This window comes from Lepisosteus platostomus, chromosome 16 (assembly GCF_059453375.1).
Source record: "Lepisosteus platostomus isolate fLepPlt1 chromosome 16, fLepPlt1.hap1, whole genome shotgun sequence".
Lineage (NCBI taxonomy): Eukaryota > Metazoa > Chordata > Actinopteri > Semionotiformes > Lepisosteidae > Lepisosteus > Lepisosteus platostomus.
Window position 1 is genome coordinate 5,952,051 of NC_142626.1, and position 27,002 is coordinate 5,979,052.

The 27,002-nt window shown below is 40.5% G+C and overlaps 1 protein-coding gene across 4 annotated transcripts in view; it reads right to left on the reverse strand.

Annotated features, from left to right (window-relative positions):
- Window positions 1-27,002, reverse strand: part of LOC148646745 (NACHT, LRR and PYD domains-containing protein 3-like) — a 2,700,574-nt gene that overhangs the window by 1,492,575 nt on the left and 1,180,997 nt on the right. For 3 of the 4 annotated variants that reach the window (XM_088608542.1, XM_088608540.1, XM_088608541.1), the window contains exon 8: window positions 25,213-26,962. The exons of the other annotated variant lie outside the window; for it this stretch is intronic. In XM_088608542.1, the coding sequence (XP_088464668.1) occupies window positions 25,213-26,962 (1,750 nt within the window). The remainder of the gene's footprint in view (window positions 1-25,212; window positions 26,963-27,002) is intronic. 4 annotated transcript variants of the gene reach the window in all.

The following is a 27,002-nucleotide window of genomic DNA, read 5'->3' on the forward strand; positions in this document are numbered from 1 at the left end:
AAGAGGCACACATTTTGGTTTGGTCGGGAGGGGAGTGAGACCACTCCCTGTCCATCAATGCATGGTCCTAGTCTGGAAACAGCAAGTGGTCTTATAAACCCCAGCAACATTTGCAAAGACGCTTATCTGACAAAACCATAGTGATTTTCTATTAGCTGTGGGTCTGTAGAATAGATTTGAGCTACTTTTGGAGAGGGACAATTTTTTTTTGTCAGGAATTAGACTTTTTCCTGTCTAGAAGAGCACAGCTCTGTGTCAGTTTGCAAGCAGAAAGTGATATAAAAACACCAAAGAGATTGCAAGAAAGAAAAAAAAATAATGAAGAACGGCAATTTCCTATTACCTGTGCGTCTCTGTATCACATTCCACCCAGTTTTAAGGATGTACAAATTGTTGTTGTGCTATAAATATGACTTTATCTGGTCCAGGATTTTTTTTTCCTAAAGCAGGGTTAGGGTACTTTTATTTTGAAAGGTTCTGCCAAGCTGGTGTCACTTAATGTAGCTAGCATCACGCTACTAAAGCCCTTCTGCTATGTTTATTTACGTTGGTTGAACTACAATATAACTTTCACCTGAATGTATTAATATTAACATTATATTCAAATACTGTACTAAAAAAACAAAAAATGCATATGAAAACTACATAAATTCACACAAGGCTACAGAAGAAACAGACTCGACTGGCTTTAAAACACACGTAAGTTAACTGACAGAAATGGTAGAGTACAAGACGACGTACTGTCTGATACCTCCGAAGTTATCTCCGAAGTACAAAAAACGTATAAATACGTGGGAAAGGTATTCGTTTAAATAATTTAAGTGTGATAACACCTTGTTACGGACCCCGGGAGGGGCCATCAGTAGGAAAAAAAGTTATATCGAGAGAATGATGTACAATTCGTGCTCACGAAATTACTTTTTCCTTCGTTTTCCTTGTATCACGGTATTCGCACGCATGTAGAAAGCTTCTAAAATGCCAGCATTATCCCAGGCTCCGAGCAACCACTATCAAACGCTATATAACACATTTCCGCATCTTTATATCTGTTGTGTATCTTAATAAAGAGCCGTTCTTATATTATTTTAACTATTTTATTAACTACACAGATCACGCCCTTACACCATATATTCCCGCCTTCTACTCTCTCGTTCTGTTGTCTCGTGATGTCTACTCACTACAGTATACTACATCCCTTCCTTTGTTATTTTTAAAGTCCATAACTTTACCATACAATTGTAACAATTCTATATCAACACACAGTAAACGGTTATTAACTATTACAACAAAATGTATGTAAAACCTTCCATTTCTATTCAACACATTCAACTTTTTTTCACAACTATTTCTATGCGTACCAACTCAAATTTTAGTTCAATTTCTACTTAAGTCACTTCTATATATCACCTCATTTCTAGCAGTCTAAGCAACATCTACATAGATAACAAACAAAATAGAGCAATTTAACATTTGGAGAGCTATGCAAGTCCTATATTTTTAAATGTCTCTGTAACGAGCTGGTTTCCTGATAACCCTGCCACTTCTGGTTGTTACTTGACTTCTGGGTAAAGTTACTAGCTCTCCTACGGATGTACTCTCCACTGTCTGAGGACTCGGCACTTCCTCCAAGTCAGAAAGTCCTGTATTCTCAGCATTTTCTGTTTCTGCCGATTCAAAATCAAGATCCAATGGAGGAGCGTGTCGAAGATGTTTTACATTTCTCATTATTTTTGAGCCATCTTCCACATTCACTAACTCAAAAGAGTTACAAGAGGTGTTTCTCAATAACACATAGTGAGTGTCTTTGAACTTGGCATCCAATTTACCGTTGTCTAGGCCAGCCACAAACACTACATCACCGACCTTAAAGTTGTGATCCCTTGCTCTCCCTTGATATCCCTTGATATCTTTTTTCTTTTGAATGTCCCTTTGCTCTTCTTCTTTCTTTTCCAAATTTGGTAGTTTAGTCCGGATATCACGACCAAAGATAAGATTAGCTGGGGTTTCTCCAGATGCCCTGTGAGGTGTAGATCTATAAGTCAGCAGAATCTTAGGGAGTTCCCCTCTCCATTTTTTTCCTGCTGTCTGTGGCTGAAGATATATCTGATACAACAACCGCCTCAGGGTAAGAAGTATAATAGTCTATGACAGTCAATATGTATTCATTCTGAATGGGACCTACCAAGTCAATGCCCAATTTTGTCCAATGCCTTGGTGGTAATTCAAGTGGTTGGAGAGGATGATCCTTCTGCAATGGCTGATTCAACACACAAGTGGAACAATTTCTGACTAGTCTTTCAACAGCACTGTCCATGCTAGGCCAGTAAAATTTGCTTCTCAGGTACTGTTTTGTACGAACCACACCCTGATGTGTCTCATGTGCTATTTCCAATGCTTGTCTGATTTTTGTTTTCGGTAACACAATCCTCTGTCCTCTTAAAAGCAGTCCATCATATGTAGATAACTCCAACCTACACCTGTGATATGGCTGCAGTTCTTCTGGAATTGGATTAGGCCATTGTCCTTTTTCCACTATGGACATCAACAATTTCAATGTGTCATCTTCGTTTGTTGCTTGCTTAAGTTCCTCAAGTGTCAGTGCATGCAGTTCATAAGTGCTGATTGAAAGCACTCTATCAACATAGGTTTCTACATAACCACTGTCTTCTGTGTCTGGTAAAGGAAGACGTGACAATGAGTCTGCGACATTGGTTTTCCCTATTATGTGTTCAATTTTGTAATCATATGGCCGTAATCTCAATCCAGGTCTTTGTAGCCTGGGCGGTAACAATGTTGCCTTTTTGGGATTGAACATATAAATGAGGGGTTTATGATCCGTTTGAAGTGTGAACTTGCCTCCCCATAAATATGTCCTAAAATGTTCCACTGCCCAAACACAACTCAAGCCTTCACGCTCTATTTGCCTTTCTGTTGGGGTAAGTGAGCGACTTGCATATGCCACTGGTTTGTTCTGTCCATCTTCTCGTCTTTGTAGGAATTCTGCTCCAAGCCCTACAGGACTCGTGTCACTGATCACTACTGTTGGCGCATCTAGTTTGAAGTATGCCAGACACGGTTCAGTTACAAGTTCTCTTTTCAACTTGGCAAAGGCTTTCTCAGTTTCCGATGTCCATTCCCACTTCTGTCCTTTCCTCTTTAGTTTTCTAAGGGGTTCTGATATATCTCCATAATTAGGAATGAATTTCATCAAAAATCCACAAGTGCCTTAGAACGAGCGCAAAAGTGCAACATTCTCAGGTCTCAATGCACTGCAAACAGCTGTCACCTTTTTCGGGTCTGGTTTTATTCCTTCTGCAGTGACCAAATGTCCCAGTATCTCGATCTCTTTCAGGCCAAAGATACACTTATCTTTATTTAAAGTTAAGCCTCTGTCTTGGAATCTTTGGAATACTTGCCTGAGCCTCTGTTCTACTTGTTCTTCATTTTCCGCATGTACTACAACATCATCCATATACCATACAACACCAGGCATTGCACACAACATCGAGTCCATGGCCTTCCGATAGGCCTCTGGGGCACTAGACAAGCCAAAAGGAACTTTTCTGAAACGGTAACAACCCCTGTGTGTGATGAAGGTAGTCAGGTGTCTTGGTTCTGCTTGAGCTGCTTCATGAATTCTAGCGACTGTAAGAGCTCTTTCTAAAGTCAGCCCTTCCTCCTGCAACAATTTATCACGCAGTCTCTTACGTGCACATTTTTCCACAAGCTGATCTCTTAACATGTCAGCTTCCAACACTCCAAAGTCACAAGATTTAGCCAGTTCTCTTAGTGCATTCACAAACGCATCAACGCATCGTCCTGAGACTGAGTTCTCTGCCTAAATTTATTCCGTTCCAAAACCACATTTCTCCGTGGTGTAAAGTAGGTGTCTAAGGCAGCTACAGTCTGTTCATATGTACCTTTTTCTCCAGGGAGGCTGGCGAAAAATCTGCTGCACAGAAGCCCCGATACAGTGCAGTAATGTAGCACGTCTCACGGCATCCGGAGCTTCTGTAGACCCACTGGCTATTTCAAAAAATCTGTATCCATATCCATATCTTGTATTCCGTATACAAATCCGGAGCTCCGAGGTTCAGTGGAAGCGGTGGAGAAAGCTGGGCATAAGCAAAGCTTCTCGGCGGGGCTGCCGTATCTTCCATGGCGCAAACTAAACGAACAGTCCGAATATTCAAGAGTTCGTTTCTACCAGCAAGAGAACGAGAACCTGCAGTGTTCTGCTCGCTTTGAGTTCGTCGAGCACTCATCTCTCGTCGCCATAAATGTTGTGTATCTTAATAAAGAGCCGTTCTTATATTATTTAAACTATTTTATTAACTACACAATTCACGCCCTTACACCATATATTCCCGCCTTCTACTCTCTTGTTCTGTTGTCTCGCGATGTCTACTCACTATACTACAAGTACAGTACTCCCACACGTACCATAGTCAAAACACACCGACACCTTCACACACGAATCTCTACAGTTTAACTGGAGGCACCAGTTATAAAAAAATCAAAAATAAGAAACAATGACGTGACCCTGCCTAACTTAGGAATTTCATGACTTTAAAAGATTAGTTTAGTTAAAAAAAAAACGTTTTATGCGCACAAAAACAGGTGATTTTCTTCCTCGTGATCAGCTTGGAAACTTACGCTGTAAATTACTTTTTAATCAAACGTTTAAAACACTTGAATTTCATAAACACAAAGAAAAAAAAACATATTCTACTATTTTCCTATGGTACGAAGCAGATCAGTAGGTCTTTTTTTCCAATCAGAGTCTGAGAAAACATCTCCCTGAGAAGCGGCGGCACTGAGAGAGGGAGGAGGCGCGGAGCTCTGTAATACAGAATGAGCCGTCTGCAGCCTGGAACGCTTAAGGCACAGATCGCGTCTGCCTTTATAACTTAGGTTTTCAAATTAAACAACGTAAATCATTTCCTTGGACTTCCTGTCCTTTAATTATCATTAAGGATAGCTACTTTCTCACCAATTGTATTTATTTTTTAAAGCATTGTTAAACAAAACAGGATCTTATTATACTTCCTAATGACATGACATGTGGAAAGATTATAGATTTTAATCGCCTTTAGGTTTTTATACATTTTAGCAAAGTGTAATCAAAACAAATGCCACAAAACTATTCTCGATTGTATTTCTGAATGTTATGTCTAACTTAGTTCAATATTTGAAATACAAGTCATTGTTCAAATGTACGTTAAATCCGAGTATTGGAAAATATGTAAAATACAGAATTAGTAAAGAAAAATATATAAGGATAAAATATATTTTAAAATATTTTGCTATCAACAATTAATAACAGTCTTAACTGTTTATAACAATTAAATGTATTAACTAAGGAATAGGGTGGCAGTGTTTAGCATGCTTTTGGTAAGTTTTTTCATCAATACAACAGTTGCACCAGATATCTCAGTGACTTTCAAAATTAAATTATGCATGCAAATCTGTGAACTAGAAAGATAAGTAAGCTATCCATCCATTTTGGAATGGTGACAAAGTGGTAAGCATTGCTATGCTACAGTGCTGGGGCCCCAGGTTCAATTCCTGGGGTACAGTATGTATGGGGTTTGCATGTTCTCTCTGGGTTCATGTGGGTTTTCTCCAAGTACTCTACAGGTACCTACATACTGGTAGGGTTAATTGGCTTATGGAAATACTAATAAGCCACACTCACTCATGTGAGTGTCTGAGTGTGTGTTTCTGTCTGTTTGTCTGCCCTGTGATGTATTCTGGGTGTATTCTGCTTTGCGTCCGTTGCTTGCTGGGATAGGCTCCAGCTCCCCTGTACTGGATAAAAAGATTAGAAAATAGATGGAACTAAAGGAATTGTGTAACTATACACAGTGATTAAACCCACTATGAGATGGCAGGATCTCACTGAGGATAAATTATTTTATAGGGCTGGTTTAACAAAAACAGCTTTTCCACCTCTCTGGCACATCAGTATCCATAACCAGTCGGACAACAAATCAACAAATTGCCCCTAAATATAAATATCTTCAGATGCTGGCTCAGCATCAGTTATGTTTGCCCATTCTTTCAATTTATGTGTATCCAAAACACAGTTGAACGCTAGCAATTTCACAAAATGTAAAATACAATCCTCATTTCAGTATCTATGTAAACATTCAACAGTGGATATTCAGTGAGTCTGTTAACTTTATCACCTTCCCCTGCAGTCTGTAACATCTCCTGTCCATTTGTCAAAAGCACGCCTAACCTTCTTAGGAAGTGTCCTTGTTATCAGTGTATTCCTCAACTTTCCCCAAATTATCTTTTTCCTACCTACCTGTACATCTCTAGTCTTAACATGCTCCATGAGAACTTACTTTTAACCTGTGTCTGTTTATCTACTACATGGTAGCAAACAATCTTTGTCTAATTTTACTGCACCTGCCATTTTTTGCAGCCTGCAGATAACACTTTCAGTTATTCTAGATTAAACCTTTTCTACTACTTTGAGAAACTGAAAATCCCATTGTAATTTTCATCCCTGTCTCAACTACTCTTCATTCTTCATTTCAACTATACTGTTACTACAGGAAGTTTCAGGTCCACATTCCAGCTTCTGTGTTGTTCATTTATTTCTTCCTCACTGTTCAAAGCTCCTCATACTTTCTTAACTCTACCGCTAGTAGATCTTTTGTCCATACATCCTCCCTTGCTTCTTTTTCAACATTTCCATCCTTCTACTTCAGTGTCTGCAACCTGGCATCTCATATTCTAACCATACCTTGAATATCCATATACCTTGCATTTATTTCTAATATACCTGTATGCTGTTATTTTGCATATGTTGTTTTTTTTTTTTGCAAGAGCTCTTCAGACACGCTGTTACTAGCCTGCAAATAACTCCTAATGCTTTGGACCCTGCAATAAGTCAGACTAACTTAAATCCTCAAAAACTGCTTGTATTAATTTGTTTAAATCACAAACATCATATGTAAATACCGGCCATGTATAGCATTAAAAAAAGATGCATTATGGAGCATCACACTTATTTAGTTTCTTTTAAAGGGAACTAGAGAAACTAAAAGGGCTTCTTTTTCTAGAATTGATGACTGTACATCTTGTTCACTGGGGGTAATTAAATCCACACCAAGCAATCTCCAATATGTTCAGAATTTGACAACCAGAATCTTGACCAGGTCGCAAACAAGCAATCACATTACACCTGTCTTCAAGTCCTTGCACTGGCTTCCTATCAGGTTTCGAGTCAACTTCAAAACCCTCCTCCTCATTCAATACCTATCTGGCTTATCTGCAACCTTTGTCCCTCTGACTCTGGACTTCTAGCTTTCCTCAAGAACATATACAATCTGTGGGTGACAGGGCCTTCTCTAGCTGCACCCCAGAGCTCTGGATTTGTATCCCTAGTGATATCAGAGTCACCTACCCTGAGTGCATTTAAATCTAACCTCAAAACCTTTTAGTGTCTGTATCTGCTTCATTTTCTAACTTCGGTAGCACTTCTAACTGCTTGTCTTTCTTATATGTATTTACTTTGTAACTCGTGGTCTTCATAACTGTTTTTACACCTGCTGTATTGTTTTGAGATGCTTGGATATGTGCTATATAAAATAAAGTTTACAGTTTACAGAAACATGATCAGATTTTCCCTGGTTCAGAAAAAAAAGATCAAAACTATACTGGTTTGTCACTCTTCTCACACCATCTTTGCTAAATGGCTTTGCATAATGATCTGATCAATCACACTGTACATATTTTCTGTGCTTTCCCTATCCTGTTAGATTTATAATTATAATCTCCTTCTCAAAGTGAGTCATTTCTAAATACCTGTTTTCACTGTTACCATCTTACACCAACACAGGGACAAAATTTACACTGATCTTAACTTGACAGCTGCTGAGTCCTAAATTCATTCTGCTACATTGTATAGGATTTCTATTTTTATGTCTTTATTTAGTGGTTCCACTGACAGGCTAAATTACTTTCTTTGAAAAATGTCTTTTATGTGTGGCAAACAAAAACAGACTTGCTTTAATGAATGTTCAACTATTTAAGAAGTCTTCCATGAAACCATGTTTGCTACTAACTCATATACTTTAAGGCTTTCTGATAAAATTACTGTTTTTCATGTTAGTTAATTTTCTGACTCTTTATCCCATCAAACCTTCATTCTCACCCTGCCAGAAATGCACCTGATTATTCAAGCGCCTCACTCTCTGCCAAATCTGTTTCAGGTTCAGACGTTCTTTTGTAAAACACAGCTTTCTGTGATTTCTTGTACTGTATATCTAAGCTTTGCAAGTGTCCCTGCATCCCTCTTCTGCATAAGTGTTACTTATTTTAAAGTAACACCTGCTCCATTTTGCTCATGTGCATTTTTGTATTTATTTACATCCCCCAAAATTTTTATATCCTAAATTTTAATTTGCCTTAATTTGTTAGACTGAATTTTAGTTTCAGCCTTAAAAAGCTTAATTTGTTAGACTGAATTTTAGTTTCAGCCTTAAAAAGCTTGGGTTTTCTCTATCTTTATCTCTATCTATCTTCTCTATCTATGTTTCTTTTCCTACAGAGCTCTTTAATTGTGATGTTTCCAGCATGTTTACATTAATCTATGCACATTCTAAACTGTTATTACTGATCACCGAATTATTGCATTATGGCTTAATTCACCCTTTCCTGAACTTCTATGGCAAGCAGTGCTAGTGCTGTCTCTGTTGCTATCTTTTGCAGCTGAAATCTCACTGTTTAAAAGAATAAGGAATTAGATTTCTCATAAATACAATTATTTCTTCATTTTCTAATTGAATGAAATAAGTTTATGTGTCAAATACGCAGCCACGTACTATGGTACATAGGTGTGTCTGATTAGTTAATTGGAAACTGCATTGGAATGTGAAGGAGTTGATTAAGGGCGGTGAGTTCTCCAGGGACGTGACATAACACATATTATGTGTGGAGAAAAAGCTGCTAAACAGCTCAACCTGCTGCCCCTTTCAAATGACACAGTCACTCTGAGAATTTTTGATTTGGCCTCCTCATTACTTTCATTTTCGTCCTTTTTCTTTCTCCATCCACACTGCCGAACTAAGGGCAATCTTCAAAAAACTAAATAAAAGGAAAGCGACAGGCCCAGACAATTTGTCAGCTGCAGCCCTCAACTATTCTGCTGATCAACTGGCTCCTGTGTTTACCAACATTTATAATATTTCACTACATCAGCATGGAAGACCCTCACAGTTTTAAAATATCCACTATAATACCTGTTCCTATAATACCTCTTCAAAAATTTCTCGCCTCAACGACTACAGACTTCGGTGGCAATGAAAGCTTTTGAGCTTCAATTGGGATTAAAGCCAAAACACACCGATACCTTCAAACAAGAATCTCTGCAGTTTTACTAGAGGAATTCAAGAGAGATCCTGCTCTTCACCAACCCATCAAACACTCTCCACCTCTACAGACCCTCCACCTGAGACTGTGTTTATCCTGCTCCTGTAGAAAAGGAGTTGGGCCTGGCCCAGCAGAAAGTGCACTGGGTACAATTCTCTTCTTATTGACATAACTCAGTAGCCATATCACCCTGCAACTCACAACTGGCAACCCACTGAAGCTAAGCAGGTGTGAGCCTGGTCAGTACCTGGAGGGGAGACTCCTGGGAAAGCTGAGGCTGCTGCTGGAAGTGGTGTTAGTGGGGCCAGCAGGGGGTGCTCACCCTGCAGTCCATGTGGGTCCTAATGCCCCAGTATAGTGATGGGGACACTATACTGTAAACAGGTGCTGTCCTTCGGATGAGACGCAAAACCGAGGTCCTGACTCTCTGTGGTCATTAAGAATCCCAGAGCGCTTCTCGAAAAGAGTAGGGGTGTAACCCTGGTGTCCTGGCCAAATTTCCCATTGCCCCTTACCAATCATGGCCTCCTAATAATCCCCCTCTATGAATTGGCTACATTACTGTGCTCTCCTCCCCACTGATAGCTGATGTGGGGTGAGCGTTCTGGCACACTATGGCTGCTGTCGCATCATCCAGGTGGATGCTGCACACTGGTGGTGGTGGAGGGGAGTCCCCATTACCTGTAAAGTGCTTTGAGTGGAGTGTCCAGAAAAGCGCTATATAAGCGTAAGCAATTATTATTATTATTATAACTCACCCTGAACACAACACCAGGGCTGCTGAAGGCCAGACTAAGATTAGAGAAGAGGTGGATCAAGAGACTCAACATGGGAGTTAGGAGGGACCAAGTGATATACTGTACCAGTGAAAGTGTGCCTGTTTCTCAGCACAGAAGTGTAACTATAACCAGAGGTATAACATTAAATTCATACAGAATATAATACATGGGATATCCTAGGTTCTTAATGTGACCGATGTTGTGTCCCACTTCAGTCAATTGCACAAAAAATGAAGCTTTTCATTTCCACATGAAACAGCCATCAATTTGTGACTATATAAGACTTTTCAGGAATTTCAACCGTAATTCTACCGGTGATCACAAGATGACTTCACAAGGCTTGTGTGCCCAATGAGCAAATATCCTCCTTACTTTCTGTCATTTCAAATTGAAAAACACATACAGACCACGCTGCATTGTGAAATTTCTCAAACACAACAACATTGTTATAAATAACCGTTAGAGAAACTAAAAATAACAACATTCACTATAAAGGAATGTACGGAGTATCTTAAACCAAAAAAATACTTGGTGCGCTGGTTAAGAGACAAGATGATATATTCCTCAAATTTAGTAATTTCACGAAGTTTTTTTTAAAAAATGTGTTTTAATAATGGATAGTAAAAGTAAAGTTTTGGACAGGTTTGTCCGCGATAAAACAGTACAATAGATTTGAGTCCTGACTACAATAAATCAAACGGTCTGGTGAGAATAATGTGTATCCTATGTCCACTGCTCTCAGCTGTAAATCTTCAGGTTTACTCGGAGCCTCTGATGATCGAGAAACTTACTGCCTCTTCACTACGCTCCGCAGATCCTGAGTGTTTTCTTTGAGAATGAATGTGGATGCCTTGCACATCGTCTCCAGACATTTTTCCAATCCCAATCCAGTCCCTTCTGTTTCTCTCTTTTCCCAGTAATCTCTCCTCTTTTCCTCCAGTTGTTAAAGAAATTTAAACTCACCCCTCCGCGCACACTAGCCGATCTGTATACTCCGGATCTCTCCACAGTGCTTTTTTTTCTCTCAGGACATGCACCCTCCAGTTCAATGAATACAGTATATGTTTATTTAACCTGGTTGAATTACAATATATAGGGCAGTGCAGTGGCTCTGTGCTGGTGGCTGGAAGGTTGCCAGTTCATATTCAGTGGCCAGCAGAGGAATCCTACTCTGTTGGGCCCCTGAGGAAGGCCCTTAAACCCAGCTGCTCCAGGTGTGTACTATAAATTGCTGACCGTGCGCTCTGACCCCAAGCTTCTCTCCCTGTCTGTGTGTCTCATGGAGAGCAAGTTGGGGTATGCGAAAAGACAAATTCCTAATTCAAGAAATTGTATACAGTATGGCCAATAAAGTGAACTTGCATTTCACCTAAACATATTGACATTAACATTATATTCACAAACTTTACTAAACAACAAAAAATACATATTAAAACTACATAAATTCACACAGAGCTACAGAAGGGACAGACAGACTCTGCTGTATCTAAAACCGACACAAACTACTTGACAACAATGGTAGTGCACAAGACTCCCCGCTGTGGGCTGTCAGCTTTTTTAGTGAGGTGGGACAATGCAGGGTTTTTGGGATTGCGGGGTCCACTGGCTTACTGTCCTATATCTATGAAGGAGACAGAGTGCCGGTGTGGAATCAAGATGTGGGTGAGGTATTCTTTTAAATATTTTAAGAGTGAGCGATATCGCTTTGTGGAGAGACTAACATAAAGTGTTCTCTAGCTAGAGAGAGAGAAAAGTTATGGAATGTTCGGCGCTGTTCTATGACGAACGATTTAGTCAGTCACATGAGCATTTAGTCTAGGCAGGCTCAATTAGATACAGTACATCACTGGCTGATATAATCAATCAACATGGCGCCGGAGAGTGGCTACGTGTTGCTCCTCATCTTTATGTCTTCATCTGTTTCGTATTGTGGGCTTTTTGTATCCAGTGTATCTTTTCAGCAATTATTTATGACCGACAAGTGCTTGTGGACACTGGATTGAGAATCACTGATTTAAACACAGATATTTCCTATCTTGGGTGCCTCTGCGAACGGACCCCCCAGCTGACTCAGAGCAGAGCAGGCGAACGCGAAGGACGCGGAGCGGGGAGGACTTCAAGCGAGAGTGAAGCGCCGCGGCTACCGGACCCCACTCCTGAGTGTCCTCCTGGCCAACGTGCAGTCCGTGGAGAGCATGATGGACGAGTTAAGCCATCAGAAGGATTGTTGTATTCTCTGTCTCGCCGAGACCTGGCTGACCCCCAATACACCTGACTCAGCCGTTCAGCTTGACAGATTCTTCACCTACTGTATCACATGGATCGCTCTGGTTCGGCTGGTAGTGTATGTCTAATGATACTCAACTCTTGGTGTGCAGATGTGAACATTTTGAAACAGTTTTGCTCTCAGGAAGGCTGGAAGTATCGCTAAGGATACCAGTCATCCTGGTTTCTCACTTTTCTCCCCCTTCCCTCTGGTAAGTGTTATAGGAGCATAAAGGCAAGTACGTCCAGATTCAGAGACAGTTTCTTCCCACAAACTGTCAGATTACTGAACGCTACCCCTACCACTGGCTCACACCGATTTATTTTCTAAGATGTATGTTATTTAACTTGTTGTTGCTACCGCTGTTCTGTGTTTGTTTTTGGTGTTAATGTGTTTGTAGTGGAGCATACATGTAATGAAAGTTAGAGGGATGTAATTGCTGGTGTTTGGGGCCCTCTAGTGTTGATCAGTGTTAGCGCATTGATTTGCATCCGCTGTGTCACAGAGAGAAATCTGTAGAGGCTTTCCCAGGCAGGCTCTGTCCCCACTCCAGTTTCCAGTGAGTGTCAGGGAGAGACAACATATGAGATCAGTGCACAGCCTGTACAGAGCTTTCCCCTCAGCTGTGGCCAGAGACCGTTCCTCTAAAGTACGAGACTATAGGAATTTTTGTATATGTTTGACTTACATTTGGGAACCCTAAAACATTTGCTAGAAGGAAGAGTTCATATTCAGAATTGAGGATATGGGAAGGATCTGATATATTTTTTTCTGCCTGTTTGATTATGGATTTTTCAAAGATTGTCTGCAGGGAGGGATGCTGTTTCACTCCCATGACTTTCAAAGCTGTTTGGATGAGGCGGGTGATTTGCGATTTAAAATGAACTGATAGATTACCAAACCACACTGTTATACCATATCTAATAATGCTCTTGATTACAGCATGGTAAAAGAGCAGCATTACTTCCTGTCGAACCCCAAACACTCTTAGTCTTCGCAGGAAATAAGTGCTGCTGAACTTTGGAGCAAACAATCTCCATATGAGTAGTCCAGCACAGGTTACTGTCTATGCTTACACCTAAGTACTTATATGAATCAATCTGAGTGATAAGTTCACTCAGATGGATTACTGCATCTGAGTGATCACCAACTACTCTGGGATCAAAAACTATTTATTTTGTTTTTTTAACATTCAGAATTAGGCTATTGTTGTCATACCATTGCACAAACCTTTGGATTTCTGACCTATACAAATGAGCTGCTTCCATAGAGCCAAGCACAGCTGTATCATCTGAAAATTTGAGAATGAAGTTGCTTTGACTACTGCTTGTACAATCATTTGAATAAAGTGTGAACAGAACTGGAGAGCTCACACAGCCCTGAGGGGCACCTATGCTGATAGATCGTGACTCCGAAAGAATTTTGTTAACCCTGACATACAGTGTATGATTTGTTAAAAATGAAAGGTATCATCTTATAATGTTATAGTTAATGGAAATTTGCTTCAACTTGCTTATCAATAGATGGGGATGCAGAGTATTGAATGCAGAGCTGAAGTCCATAAACAGCGTCTGCGCATAGGCACTGGGGTTGATGGAGCCTGCGAATGGCTTTTACATGCTGAACTGTAATCATCACGCCTGCTTGATCACAAAGACAGTGTTTATATGCAAACTGATATGGATCCAGTACAGTGTTCACTTCTGAGCACAGCGTGGATACCATAATCCTCTCAAAGCATTTCATAACAACAGACGTCAGTGCTAGCGGCCTGTAGTCATTATTTTCTGAGGGACAGGGCTGTTTGGGTATTGGCACGATTATTGCTTTTTTCCACAGCGCTGGAACAGAGTGAGAGTCAGCAGACTTCTGAAAGACAGGGCACCCTGCTTGTGATAGTTCCTCTGCGCAATTTTTTAAAAGAGAGGCAGAGATGCCATCGGGGCCTGGTGCCTTTTTTGCACATGTGTGCTTGAAAGATTGTGTGGTCATCTGTGAACTTATTACAAGCCTACCAGCACTACTGTCTGCTGTAATAGTATCTAATATACTATCACCTGCAACAGAGATGTCCTGTGTCTCAAACCTCAGATAAGTCAGTCAGATCATTTGCTTTAGCCAGCTCTTTCATTGTATGGATGCTCTTCTTTGAAGAATTCATGTTTGTGACTGTTTTCATAGTTTGCCACAGCCTCCTGGAGTTCATTGTTTCAAAGTCCCTCTCCATTGTCTCCTTGTGTTGATTCTTTGCATTCCTGAGTTTTAGTTTAAGCTCTTTTTGCAGTAATTTCAGTTGCACTTGATCCTGGTTTTTAAAAGTGAGTCTTTTACAGTTGATGCAGTCAATCACATCCTTAGTTACTGTATATATGGTTTATTATTTGAGTTCACTGTTATGCTTTTCAAGAGACACATCAGAGGGGTGACCCTACATTAACAGCATCCCCCGAGATGTAGTGCAGCCTGAAACTGACATGAATATCTGCCTGTACATCATGGGCAATACAGTTCCAATGTAGCTCTCATCCAGTCCACACATTGCCAGCAGCCCAGGTCCATGTCTATCAAGTAGTGTAGCTGGGTGATACTGGCTTAGACCAGTCTGCTGGTGAAGAATAATAAATGACCCAGTTCTGTCTCCATTCTATTACTGTGGCTGATGGGCTGTTTAAGAGGGGAGATACAGTGGAGCAGTGGTTAACATGGTTGTATCACAATCCGGACCTGGATAAATATATGTGTGGAGTCTGTATGTTCTCTCTGTATTCTCACTTGTTTCCTCTGTCAAACCCCTGATGGACTGATAACCAGTACAGGGACCTGTGTTGGGCCCACTGCTTGCTAGGATAGGCTCTGGCTCACTCATGACCCTGAATTAGAAACAGTGGAGTCCAGGACAGACTAGGTGTCTCCTCCTCTCTACTTTTTCACAGAGCCCTGACATCCTGCTCTCCCCCAGCCATGACCATGATGTCATCAGTATACTCCGGGTCTCGGATAGTAAGATCAGGGCAGCTTGGGATGGACAGCCTCTTGTTGACCCAGCGCAGCCGATATAGAAGAGGCTCAATGGCGCATCTCCAAAAAGTAACAGAGTACATCAGGCTATTTTCACAACCAATCTCCAGCAGTGATTACTAGATTTAAAAGTTGTTATAATGACTCATTTTCTTTGACCTGGTCTCTCAATCTAAGCCTGGGTGAAAGATTGACCATGTAATTGCTTCCACCTTGTCCAATTTAGGAAACTAAATTTTAGTACAAGACAGCAGCCAAGAGAGAACAAATCCATACAAACCAGAATTCTGCCTGAGACTTTGTCTGCCAAAGGGGAAATCTTGTGATTCACAAACCAGCTTTGAGTTTCACTTAAATTCAGTTAACATTGATACAGTTGGACTTAATTGTCCACAGAGTATATAATATTCTGTTGTATATTCTGATATTCTATGCAATAATCTGCTGTAGGCAGTAAGAGAACTATATCCTGGGACAGTCTGAGTTCTCTCACTTGCAGCAGGACTCGAGTCAGGCTCTGTGTTCAGACTGTTTGAATTCCCTGAGGAGCAATTTCAGCACCAAGATCAACAACGCTCTTTCTGTCTGTGATGATAGCAAGCCTCACCCCTTAACTTTAAAGTATGGCCAGTTGACACAGACATCTAGAGGCAATTTCTGTCTGGAATGATATCCCCTCAAAAATTTTGCAATATCTCTGGACATATAGACACTAGAGGCCTACAATAGAGCTTAAATTGAAGCTACCTTCTTGAGCATTATGTGTATGAAATCATATTTCTTTTATTGGATATTTATTTTACTGTTATTACTGTTAGATATTTCTGGATATTTATTTTACTGTTTCCACTCACCAGACAGAAATATCCAGGACAAAACACAAAAAACAAAAAATAGATTTTTTTCTGTCTTCAAAGATCAATATTTTAAGTTCTGGACCTTGAAAAGTCTGAAAATGTTTATAGACCTTTCCCTACAGTATGTGTCTTCTAGCTTGAAGAAAAAATAAAAATAAAAAATTGAGACAAATGGAACAAATCTAAAATATTCTACATATTGTATTGTGAAGACCTGGAATGGTATTACTAAGTGTGTGGGCCACTGAAACACCGGCATCCGAGTTCTGTACTAAAAAGAGTTTTACAGACAGTGGAAATTTTCCTGTTCTGTTAAAACTATTATAACATAAAATGGAAAATGTGTGTTTTTTCATCCATTCATTTAGCAGTATTCACAAATACATGTGCACTTTCCTTCACAAATCTGATGAGCCAAAGCTAAACAGTTTCCTTTTACCTGATTCAATTGGTTTTAGAAAACATATCTTCTGGACACTTGGTTAAAAACAAATTTCTTAGCTGAAAATTACATTTAACCCTAACCCTAAACCAACTCTGGTGAACTTGGCCATATTTATGCTACTCAGACCTGACTACTGTTTCTGAATAGCAGTGTCATCAATTCAGATCACCATATGCCTTATAATAAAATGAATTTTCCCCATTTCTATGTTTTTCTATAACTTGCTATATGTTTAGATTAACATATAATGTATATTATTTTAATATATTTATGTTTATTTTAGTCTAGGGTGAAACGATTGTCTTTTCTGATGTTTTCAAAACCTTTTCTCATTCCCTATTTTCAGTGTTTATGTGGTTTAGCCTCAACAAATGCACTGAAGATGTGGTTCCCAAGATTCCTGTTCGCACATATCCAAATCAGAAACCGTGGGTAAATGGCGAAATATGCGCTAAGCTTAAACCTAGGACAGCTGCTTTCAATTCTGGTGACATGGATAGATATAAAAAATCCTGATATGACCTCAGAAAAACCATCTCTCCTAGCATTAATCCCGCATCAGCAGGGTCCGCTTGTCAGCACGCCCGTCTCCATTTGGTGGTTTGAACCAAATCTTTGAGCCGATGTTGCTATTAAATGCGACCGAGAATACTCCAACCGGCGCGTCGCTCCACCTGCTGTCGGAGGGGTGGGGGGGGGGAAGAACAAAGTAATGTAGCCAATTCATAGAGGGGTATTATTAGGAGGCATGGGAAATTTGGCCAGGACACCGGGGTTACACCCCTACTCTTTTCGAGAAACACCCTGGGATTTTTAATGACAACAGAGAGTCAGGACCTCGGTTTTAGGTCTCATCCGAAAGATAGTGCCCTCAAAGCTTGTCATCAAGCCGATACAATGGCCCGATCACAGATGGTGAGGAGTCTGCATACAGGGAGGAGGTTGAAACCCTGGCAGCATGGTAACAACCTCTCTCTGAACATCAGTAAGACTAAGGAGATGATTGTGGACTATAGGAAACATCAAGGAGGTCACACACCTATTTATATCAATGGAACTGCAGTGGAGAGGGTCAGCAGTTTTAATTCCTGGGAGTTAATATCACAGAGGACTTAACCTGGTCTCACCACACCAACATCGTGGTCAAAACAGCATGGCAGTGCTTATTATTTCTCTGTTGGCTAAAGACGTTTGGCATGCCATCACATATCCAGACCACCTTCTACTGGTGCATTATTGAGAGCATCCTGACTTGCTGCATCACTGCGTGGTATCAGAGCTGCTCTGCTTGGGATCACAAAGTACTGCAGAGGGTGGTGAGGTCAGCACAGCTCATCACTGGTTGTGAGATACCAAACATACAGAATAACTACTCTGCTAGATCTCTTAAGTAACCACCCTAATGGTCCTTGTTAAAAATTCAGGTTACATGGACATGCAGTTTTCATTGTATTTGGCACACTGCATATTACACTATTTGGACATAATGTATTGCATACACAATGGACATGTAGCAGTTCTATTTATATTTAGTTTTTTTAATTCAATTTTTATTGCACTATTATTCTGTAACTTTTAATTTTGTGCTTTTTATTTTTATTTCCTTCTGGTAAGCAAGCAGAAAAGACATTTCATTGCCAGCAATTACTGCTGCATGCTGTATTGTTGTGCATTTGATAAATAAACTTTGATTGATTGATTGACATAGAAGAAAAACTAATAACACTTGAAATGGCTATTAAAGACAACTAAAACCCCTCAGACACCCTGATCACAGAGCATGACCTGCTAGTCAAACTCCAGGTCCTCAGACCATGAAATGTCTGTGGACAAGATTGAGCCAACAGCAAGATCCGAGATGCTGAGACACAGCAGCTCAGAATTGCAGCAGATCCTGCTCAAACTCTTCAACCTTGTACTGAGAGTCAGGTGTTTCCCTGAGGTCTGGAGTCAAGGATTGATCACCTACATCTATACATTTGGAGACAGACTTGTCCCTTAGAACTACCAGGGCACCTGTGTGAACAGTAACATAGGAAAGCTATTCTGCATTATCATGGAAGCCCAAATAATGGCCTTCCTTTAACAATCACACAGTGTACTGAGTAAGAGTCAGCCCAGCACCCTACTAAACTGCCTCACACATGATAACATTTACACCCTGCGAACACTTATAAACAAACATGTCCACCAAAAAACAAAATTAAAATATTTATCTGCTTTATTAATTCAATTTTACAAAATGTCTTCACTGTGGTATAAAAGCTAAAGTCAGTGATGTAATAATGGCAGTGTACTTGTAGAACATGTGTGCAGAGAGAAAATCAAAACAAAAGAACAGAATTCTTCACTCAGGGTTGTGGAGGGAGACAGGGCTGTAGCCTGAGCCCAACACTGCTCAATATCTATATCTTCTGGCAGAGGTGCTGGAACAGTCTGCAGCCCCTGGCCTCACACTGAACAACATGTATTTGAAATTCCTGCTCTATGCTGATGACCTGGTGTTGCTGTCGCCCACAGGACAGGGCAGCAGAGTCCAGCACTGTCAGACCTGGACACCAACGGTCAGTCTGAACAAGAGTCATGGTTTTAAAGAAGCAAGGCTAGATCACAGGAAAACAGGCACCACTTCACATTGAACACCACATTGGAACACAACCAGCTAAAATACCCTGAGCTGATGATCAGTTCGTGTAGGCCTTTTCACCTGACAGTGAGGGTGCAGATGGAGAAGGCCCATAGGGCTTCCCAGATTGTATTGGCTTAATCACCTCTATCACCTCAGACACTGAGATAGGCTTGTCAAGACTGCTTTTTAAATTGGTAGTAATTAGGGGAACATGCATTCAGCTAGTAGATATCCCCAGTGGATTCTGGGGTGAATATATTAGAGTAATAGTGTTTAACTCGCTCATTAATATAACTGAGATCTGTGGTGACGGAACTATTGTCAGCCCAAAATCCAAAAAATAGTTATTGTGCCCTTCACTGCTGCAAGCGGTAGGCCAGACATTTCCCAAAAGTCACCATGTTGAGAGAATGTGAAAGAGATTTCATCAAGAGACTTTACTTCTTGGCTGCTGAGTAAGTCAAATTCAGTTCTCATCTTTAGATGTTCCTTAAGTAATTGAGGAGTGGCAGTAGCTGGGCATTATTTAGTCAGATATTACTTACCGTAATGAAATGCTTTGAATGGCTGGTCATGAGGCACATTAACACAATGGTACCTGAGTGCTTAAAGCCCCTCCAGTTTGCATATTGGCATAACAGGTCCACTGACGACACTATTTCCCTGGCCCTTCACACTGCTATGGCTCATTTGGATGATAAAGACACATACTGTACATCAGAATGCTATTCATTGATTACAGCTCCTAATTTAACACAATAGTTCCTTCCAGACTAGTCAGGAAGCTGAATGACCTGGGCATCAACACCTTTCTATGCAGGTGGGTTATGGATTTCCTGACTGGCAGACTACAGACTGTGAGGATAGATGGAAAACTTTCTTCCACGCTGACCATCAATATACAGTAGCTGCCCCTAAGGGTTGTGTGCTTAGACTCCTGTTGTTTTCCTTGTTTACCCACAATTGTGTGGCCAGACACAGCTCCAACTGTATCTACAAATATGCTGATGACACCACCATCATTGGCTGAATCACCGGTAATGATGAGATAGCCTACAGGGATGAGGTCAGGAAACTGGTGGAGTGGTGCATTGACAATAATCTCTCCTTCAATGTAGGCAAAACCAAAGAGCTGGTCATTGATTTTAGAAAGCAGGGTGGGGATCAGACCCCTATGATCAGTGGGTGGCTGCAGAGATTGTTAGCAGCTTCATGTTCCTGGGTACCTTCATTACTAAAGAAGTAACATGGTCCCAGCATGTAACTGAAGCTACAAAGAAGGTACTATAGCACCTTTATTTCCTCAGACAGTTGAAAAAGTTGGTAACTCTTCAACTGTCCTTATCACATTTTACAGGTGTGCTATTGAGAGTGTGCTCTCATGTAATATTACAGTGTGATTTGGCAGCAGCTCTGATTGGAAGGCGTTACGAGGGGTAGTCAGGTCAGCCCAGTCCGTCATTACATCATTACAGCTCCCCTCTATTTCAGACATCTGTACAACTTGCTGTCTCAGGAAGGCTGGAAGTATCGCTAAAGATACCAGTCATCCTGGTTTCTCATTTTCTCTCCCCTTCCCTCTGATAAGCATTATAGGAGCAAGAAGGCACGAATGTCCAGACCCAGAGACAGTTTCTTCCCACAAGCTGTCAGATTATTGAACTCAACCCCTACCCCTGGCTCACACTGATGTTTTTTTCTCGCACTGCTTATCTGACTTAAGTTATATGTTATTGAACTTGTTGTTGTTGCTGCTGTTCTGTGTTTATGTTTTTGATGATACCTTGAAGTCTTTAAATTGGAGCACACATGCAAATAAGCATCTCATTGAACTTTTGCATATGACACATAAAATGAATCAGATACTAAAAATTGGAGTCTACCTGGCTGAGGGCTGTTCCTTCTCAGGTGCAGGTTCAAGATCATAACAACCATGGTGACACAGTGTTTGCTCTTTGTGTTTTGTTTGTCATTGTTTTTTTTAACTGAATTTACTATATACGTGTTAAAATATGACAGACTGGATCTACTGGATTTACATGAAAGGGTACTTAATCTCAATCTACAACTTGTTATAACGAGTAAAACGAACCCTGTGCAGGTCTCTAATGGAGTCCGAGTTGAACAAGCGTGAGTAGGGCGAGGCAGGAGAGTCGTTGATAGGTCCTGGCGTAGTCGGGTCCAGAGAGGAGAGTTACGAAAATGAATCCAAGAAGGGCGAGACGAAAGCATGATTGAAAGGTACAAGCTGGAAAGGGTCCAATAGGTGAGGTCCACGAGTGCAAGATGTTGAAGGTTGTCAGCAACAAGAGCTCAAGAGGCAGAAAGATTCCTAATACCAAGCAGTGAAGAAGGTGAGCAGAGGGTTTAAGTAGTGAAGGAAGGGGTGTGGTGTGGTAATTGGGTAATTGGAGTTTATTAGGGCCAGCTGCGCTTGTAATGATGATTTTTTCATCAAGTGACTTTATTGATCTGAACAATGTAGTGTAGGTATCTTGTGCACCTGTATCCCATCCCAGACTAAGAAGCAGGTCTGATGAACTGGAGTTAGAAACACTAATCTCAGCTCACCACTATCAAGAAAGTAAAATGTGCACTCTCTGGCAAACAAGATGGATGAACTGGCTTTGCTCATTTACTGTAATCAATAAGCAACTCAATCTTAGACAGGATTACTCTAACTGCTCTGTGCTCTGTTTCACCTGGTTAGGTTCAGTAGTATCAGATTCCATGGTGAATCTGCAGGGTTTCTCTCTACTTTTTTCAGACTGGACAGCCAATCATTTACTTAAAGTGTTTATAATGCACCAGATGCAAATGACTTTTGCTATCCAAGAGTTAGCGTTGAAAATCACTGAGGCTAAAAATTCATATCCTGATTCCCCAGTCATTGTTTTGGGAAATTTTAAGCACTCGAATCCAAAGAAGGTTTTCCCCAGATAAAAACAGGAGATAGATGCTGCAACTAGGAAGGACAGAACACTGGAACACTGCTATGGTGCTGCGCACTATTCTACAGTATGGTCATCTTATCCCAAGATATAAACAGATCCAACACATGTAAACCAACAATAGGAAGTGTAAAACAGTGGTCAGATGAGACTGAGAAAGTGCTAAGGGATTGTTTTGATACCACAGACGGGAGCATGTTTATGGAGGCCTGGTGTGATCTTAATGAGCTTACGGACACAGTAACATCATATATTCTCTTCTGGGAGAGTGTGTACATTCCTTGCCAATCATTCACTGTGCACAATAATAATCAGCCCTGGTTCAACAGGGAAATTAAAACCCTGTGGGAATAAAAGAACAGAGCTTTCAAAGAGGGAGATGATGCTGGTTTCTAATCTGGCAAATACAAATTCCAAAATGTAGTAAAGAGGGCCAAAGCTGAATATAAGAACAAACTTGAAAATAAACTAATCAAAGAAAACTGAGGCATCTGGCCAGGCCTTCAACTAATCTCAGACTACAAGGTGAAACAAACTGCTTCAGCTGATCTCTTTCTCCCCAACAAGTTGAATAAATTCTACTGCAGGTTCAATGTACAAAAGAACCTGCATCAGACTGCCCTACAGAGCCAGTGCAGCCCCTCCAGCCACCCTTTATCATTCAGGAGCACGGTTCCACATACACAACAGCTACAACCAAAATCTACAGCTATATCTGAAATCTTGTGCCACTCATCTTTCTCCTATCTTTACAGCTATTTTCAATTTATCCCTTCAGCAGGTTACAATACCACACTGCTTTAATATAGCTACTATAGTACTAGTACCTAAGAAACCCACTTTGAACTGCCTCAATGACTACAGATCAATAGTCTTGATTTCTGTTATTTTGAAAGTTTTTGAGTGACTTATAGCCAATTTCCTGTCTAGAATGCACCTGGACCCAAGCCAGTTTGCTTGCTTGCCAAGCCATCTCACTAGAGGCTGTTCTTCCTGAGACAGTTAAAGTAATTTGAAGTGTTGCAGGAAGCAATAACTCTTTTCAATAGATGTCATTGAGAGTGTTTTGTCCTTCTCCATAACTGGTTTGGCAATACTTCTGCCCAGGACAAGAAAACCACTAGAGACAGTAATGTGTATCACTTCCAAATTTGTAGGACACCCCCTTCCCTCTGTGGACTGAAACGCAAAGCTCTAAAGATCCTCATTGACCTTTCCCATCCAGCCCAACCTCTGTCTACTTCTCTCCCCTCTGGTAGACGGTTTAGGTCTATTAAGACAAGACAAGGACTACTAGGTTCTGTAACAGCACTTACCTGGAGTTTCTGAGACAGCACATACACTCTGCAATTTAACTTTTGATATTTTACACAGCACATTATTACTCCATCAGGCACCACTCTTATTTATCTCACTGTTATTTACTTCATTACTGGTGTGTGTTTAGAATGGTAATCATACGTCAATGTGAAATAGGTAAATATCTTCTGTTAAAAAAAATCACATTTGTTGATTAAATTAAGTTTAAGTTAAAACATGTTTGTGTTGCTACAGTGAAAAGCACTGCTCTTCAGGTTTGAACTGTAAATCTGTAAATGTATAAGAGTGCTTAAGAGCATGATGATCAAGAAAAGTATAACTCGTACTATAGCTTGACCTGTATCACTGAAACTCTCACGATTTCAAATCTCACTTTTTTATGTTTCATCTGTTGTTTCCCTCCTCACTTTTCCACACTTCTCACTCTGAAGGGGTCTACGTGTCCTCATCATCAAAGTGGGGAAGAAGGGGAAGGAGGGAAATTATTGCATAACACCACTAGTTTTAAATGTTTATTGTTTTATTAACACCACTTTTTTCTTTTAGATTTTAATTTTGAAATATATTATACAGTGGTATGATTAGTATTTAAAAGCAAATATGGACTTAACCTCAATTGTAATTTCTGTTAAAGGGGATCTTTGAATCCCTTACTGTCTCCAAATAACTGGTAGAACTGTTTTTTACTCCCATCATTGACAGTATTCATGTTTGCTCTTTTCGAACTCATTTGTTACATTCATTTATTTTTCACTATTAGAGAAAAAAGAACACACAGAGGTTTTGAAACTTGCATAAATCCTCACTGACTGCAGCACCAATTCCTTCACTTCATACTGAGGAAAGCACATGATGACAAGGCAAAGCCCTAGGCTGTTCGCAGAAGAGCCGGAAGCTTAATTGCATCTTTCCCCAGCAGCTCCAAAAACAAAAGAAAAATGCAGAGAAGAAACAGTAACATGAGACCCCACGATTAACTCAGACAAGCTCACAATCTGTAGATTTTGTCTCCTATTACAGTTCTCTAGCTCTGTCAGCTTGGTCTTGACAGCAGTTGAGTCTGAGCCACCTTCAGATCTGAGACACTGTCCACAATGTCATTGGCTCCAGTTTGAGAATTTGCTGGCCCTGCACATTTACAGCCAATTTAGTGCAGTCAAGGTTGTGACTCAGAGCCACGATAAACCTCAAAAGTCAGCAGAAAAGACAATCCTTTTCTGAGGCTTTCCTGTTCTGGAAATTCAGCCACCATTCATACTACAGCTGTATCAGTCAAAGAAGTTGGAATGATACCTGTAGCTGGAGTGTTTGAGTTTTGAGCTGCAAGCTTTTCTCTTCCAAACTGCATATAGGTTTGGTTTAGACAATGTTATGTAGTGTAGAATAAATAGTTTAAAATAGTAAAGATAATTGTGGGTTTTAACAATGAAAAACAAAAAGTGTGCTTAAGTATGAGGTGAATACATCTACTCCACAGAGCACCTAGCCAGAAGACCGCTCACATGGGAAATTTTGACTCAACATCTTATTCTGTATGTGAAGTAAATCTGATGTACTTACCTAAGGGTTTTTATGATTTTTGCCATAGATAACAATCTCCGTACACACTCTTCTGATGTAGCATATTCACTCATGTCAAAGTAATCAACCTCTTTCTCAGACAGCAGGGAGAAATAGGCGAGTGCTGAACACTGGGAAGGTGAGAGTCTTTGTCTTGAATGTTTTACTTTATCCAGAGTCACATTGAACTCATCCATTAATGACTTGTCCTTCAGTTCACTCAGGCAGTGGAAAAGGTTCATGCATCTTTCAGGAGAGGACGTTTCTCTAATGAGTTTCTTCATGTGTTCTGTTGTTTTCTGGATGTCACTGGAGTGATCTTTTATGCATGACAGGAATCCCTTCAGAAGCTCCTGGTTGTTCTTCATTTCCATCCCCAAAAGGAATCGGACAAACAGATCAAGGTGACCAGTCCTGCTCTGGATGGCTCTTTCTAGAGCACCTTCATTCAGGCTGAATAAAGTTATTGTTCCAAACCGGGAAAATCTACTTGTTTTCTTTAGTGGATTAATATTATTGTTTTGATGGGAACCAAAAACATACAGAGCTGCAAAATACTCCTGGACAGTCAGGTGTAAAAAGCAGTACACCTTTTCCTGAAATAAGGCTGAATCTTGTTTAAATATTTCCTTCCACACCCCTGAGTAAAGGGAGGAGTTGTGGAGATCAATGGCATATTCTCTCAAATCTTTTTCATAGAACACAATTATGTTTTTCTCTAGACCATCAAATGCCAGCTTTCCCAGCTTCAGAATTGCTTCTTGATTTGATTTGAGGACATTTTCTTTATTTTTCTTTGCTGTGAGTAAGACAAGCAGAAAGTACGTATAGAAATCTGTCAGTGTTGTTGGATTGGCCCCTCTTCTCTCTTCCAATGTGTGCTCCAGAACAGTAACTACAATCCAGCAGAAAACAGGAACATAGCACAACATGTAAAGACTCCTCAGTGTCTTTATATGTGAAATAATTCTGTCTGCCAGAGCTCTGTTCTTACACTTCTTTCTGATGTATTCTTCCTTCTGCTGGTCTTCAAACCCCTGGACCTCTGTCACCCTGCTGATGAGCTCTGGAGGGATCAGACCTGCTGCAGCTGGTCTGGAAGTGATCCAGATGGAGGAGTCAATGGGAAAGTTTCCCATGATAAGGTTTGTTAACAACAGGTCCACTGAAGTTTGCTTTTTCACATCAGACCAGATCTGGTTTGTTTGAAAGTTCAAAGGATGTCTGCTTTCATCCAGACCATCAAAGATAAACAGGACTTTACAGTAATCTAAAACATTAGAGGATTTTATCTCTGGACAGAAACACTGAACCAGTTCCTGTAAACTCATTTCTGATTTGATCAAGTTTAATTCACGGAATGGAAGAAAAAATATAAAGTCAAAGTCCTCGTTGTCTTTTCCAGTAGCCCAGTCGAGAATGAATTTCTGCACAGAGAATGTTTTCCCGATGCCAGCAACTCCCTTCATCAGTACAGTCCTGATGGGTCTGGTCTGTCCTGGCAGTGGCTTGAAAATATCACTGCACTTGATGGAGTGGATCTCTGATTTTGTTCTTCTGGAGACGGTTTCTACCTGCATGACCTCATGTCCATGATTCACCTCAACACAGCTGCCCTCAGTTATCCACACGTGTGTAAAGACATCATTGAGGAGGGTCTGCTCTCCTGGCTTAGCAATTCCCTCAGACACAACTTCAAACTTCCTCTTTAGAGCTTCCTTGTGTTTGTCTTTCAGTGTCTCCAGCCACCCTGAAACAGACAGAACACATGATAGACAGAAAAGACAGAA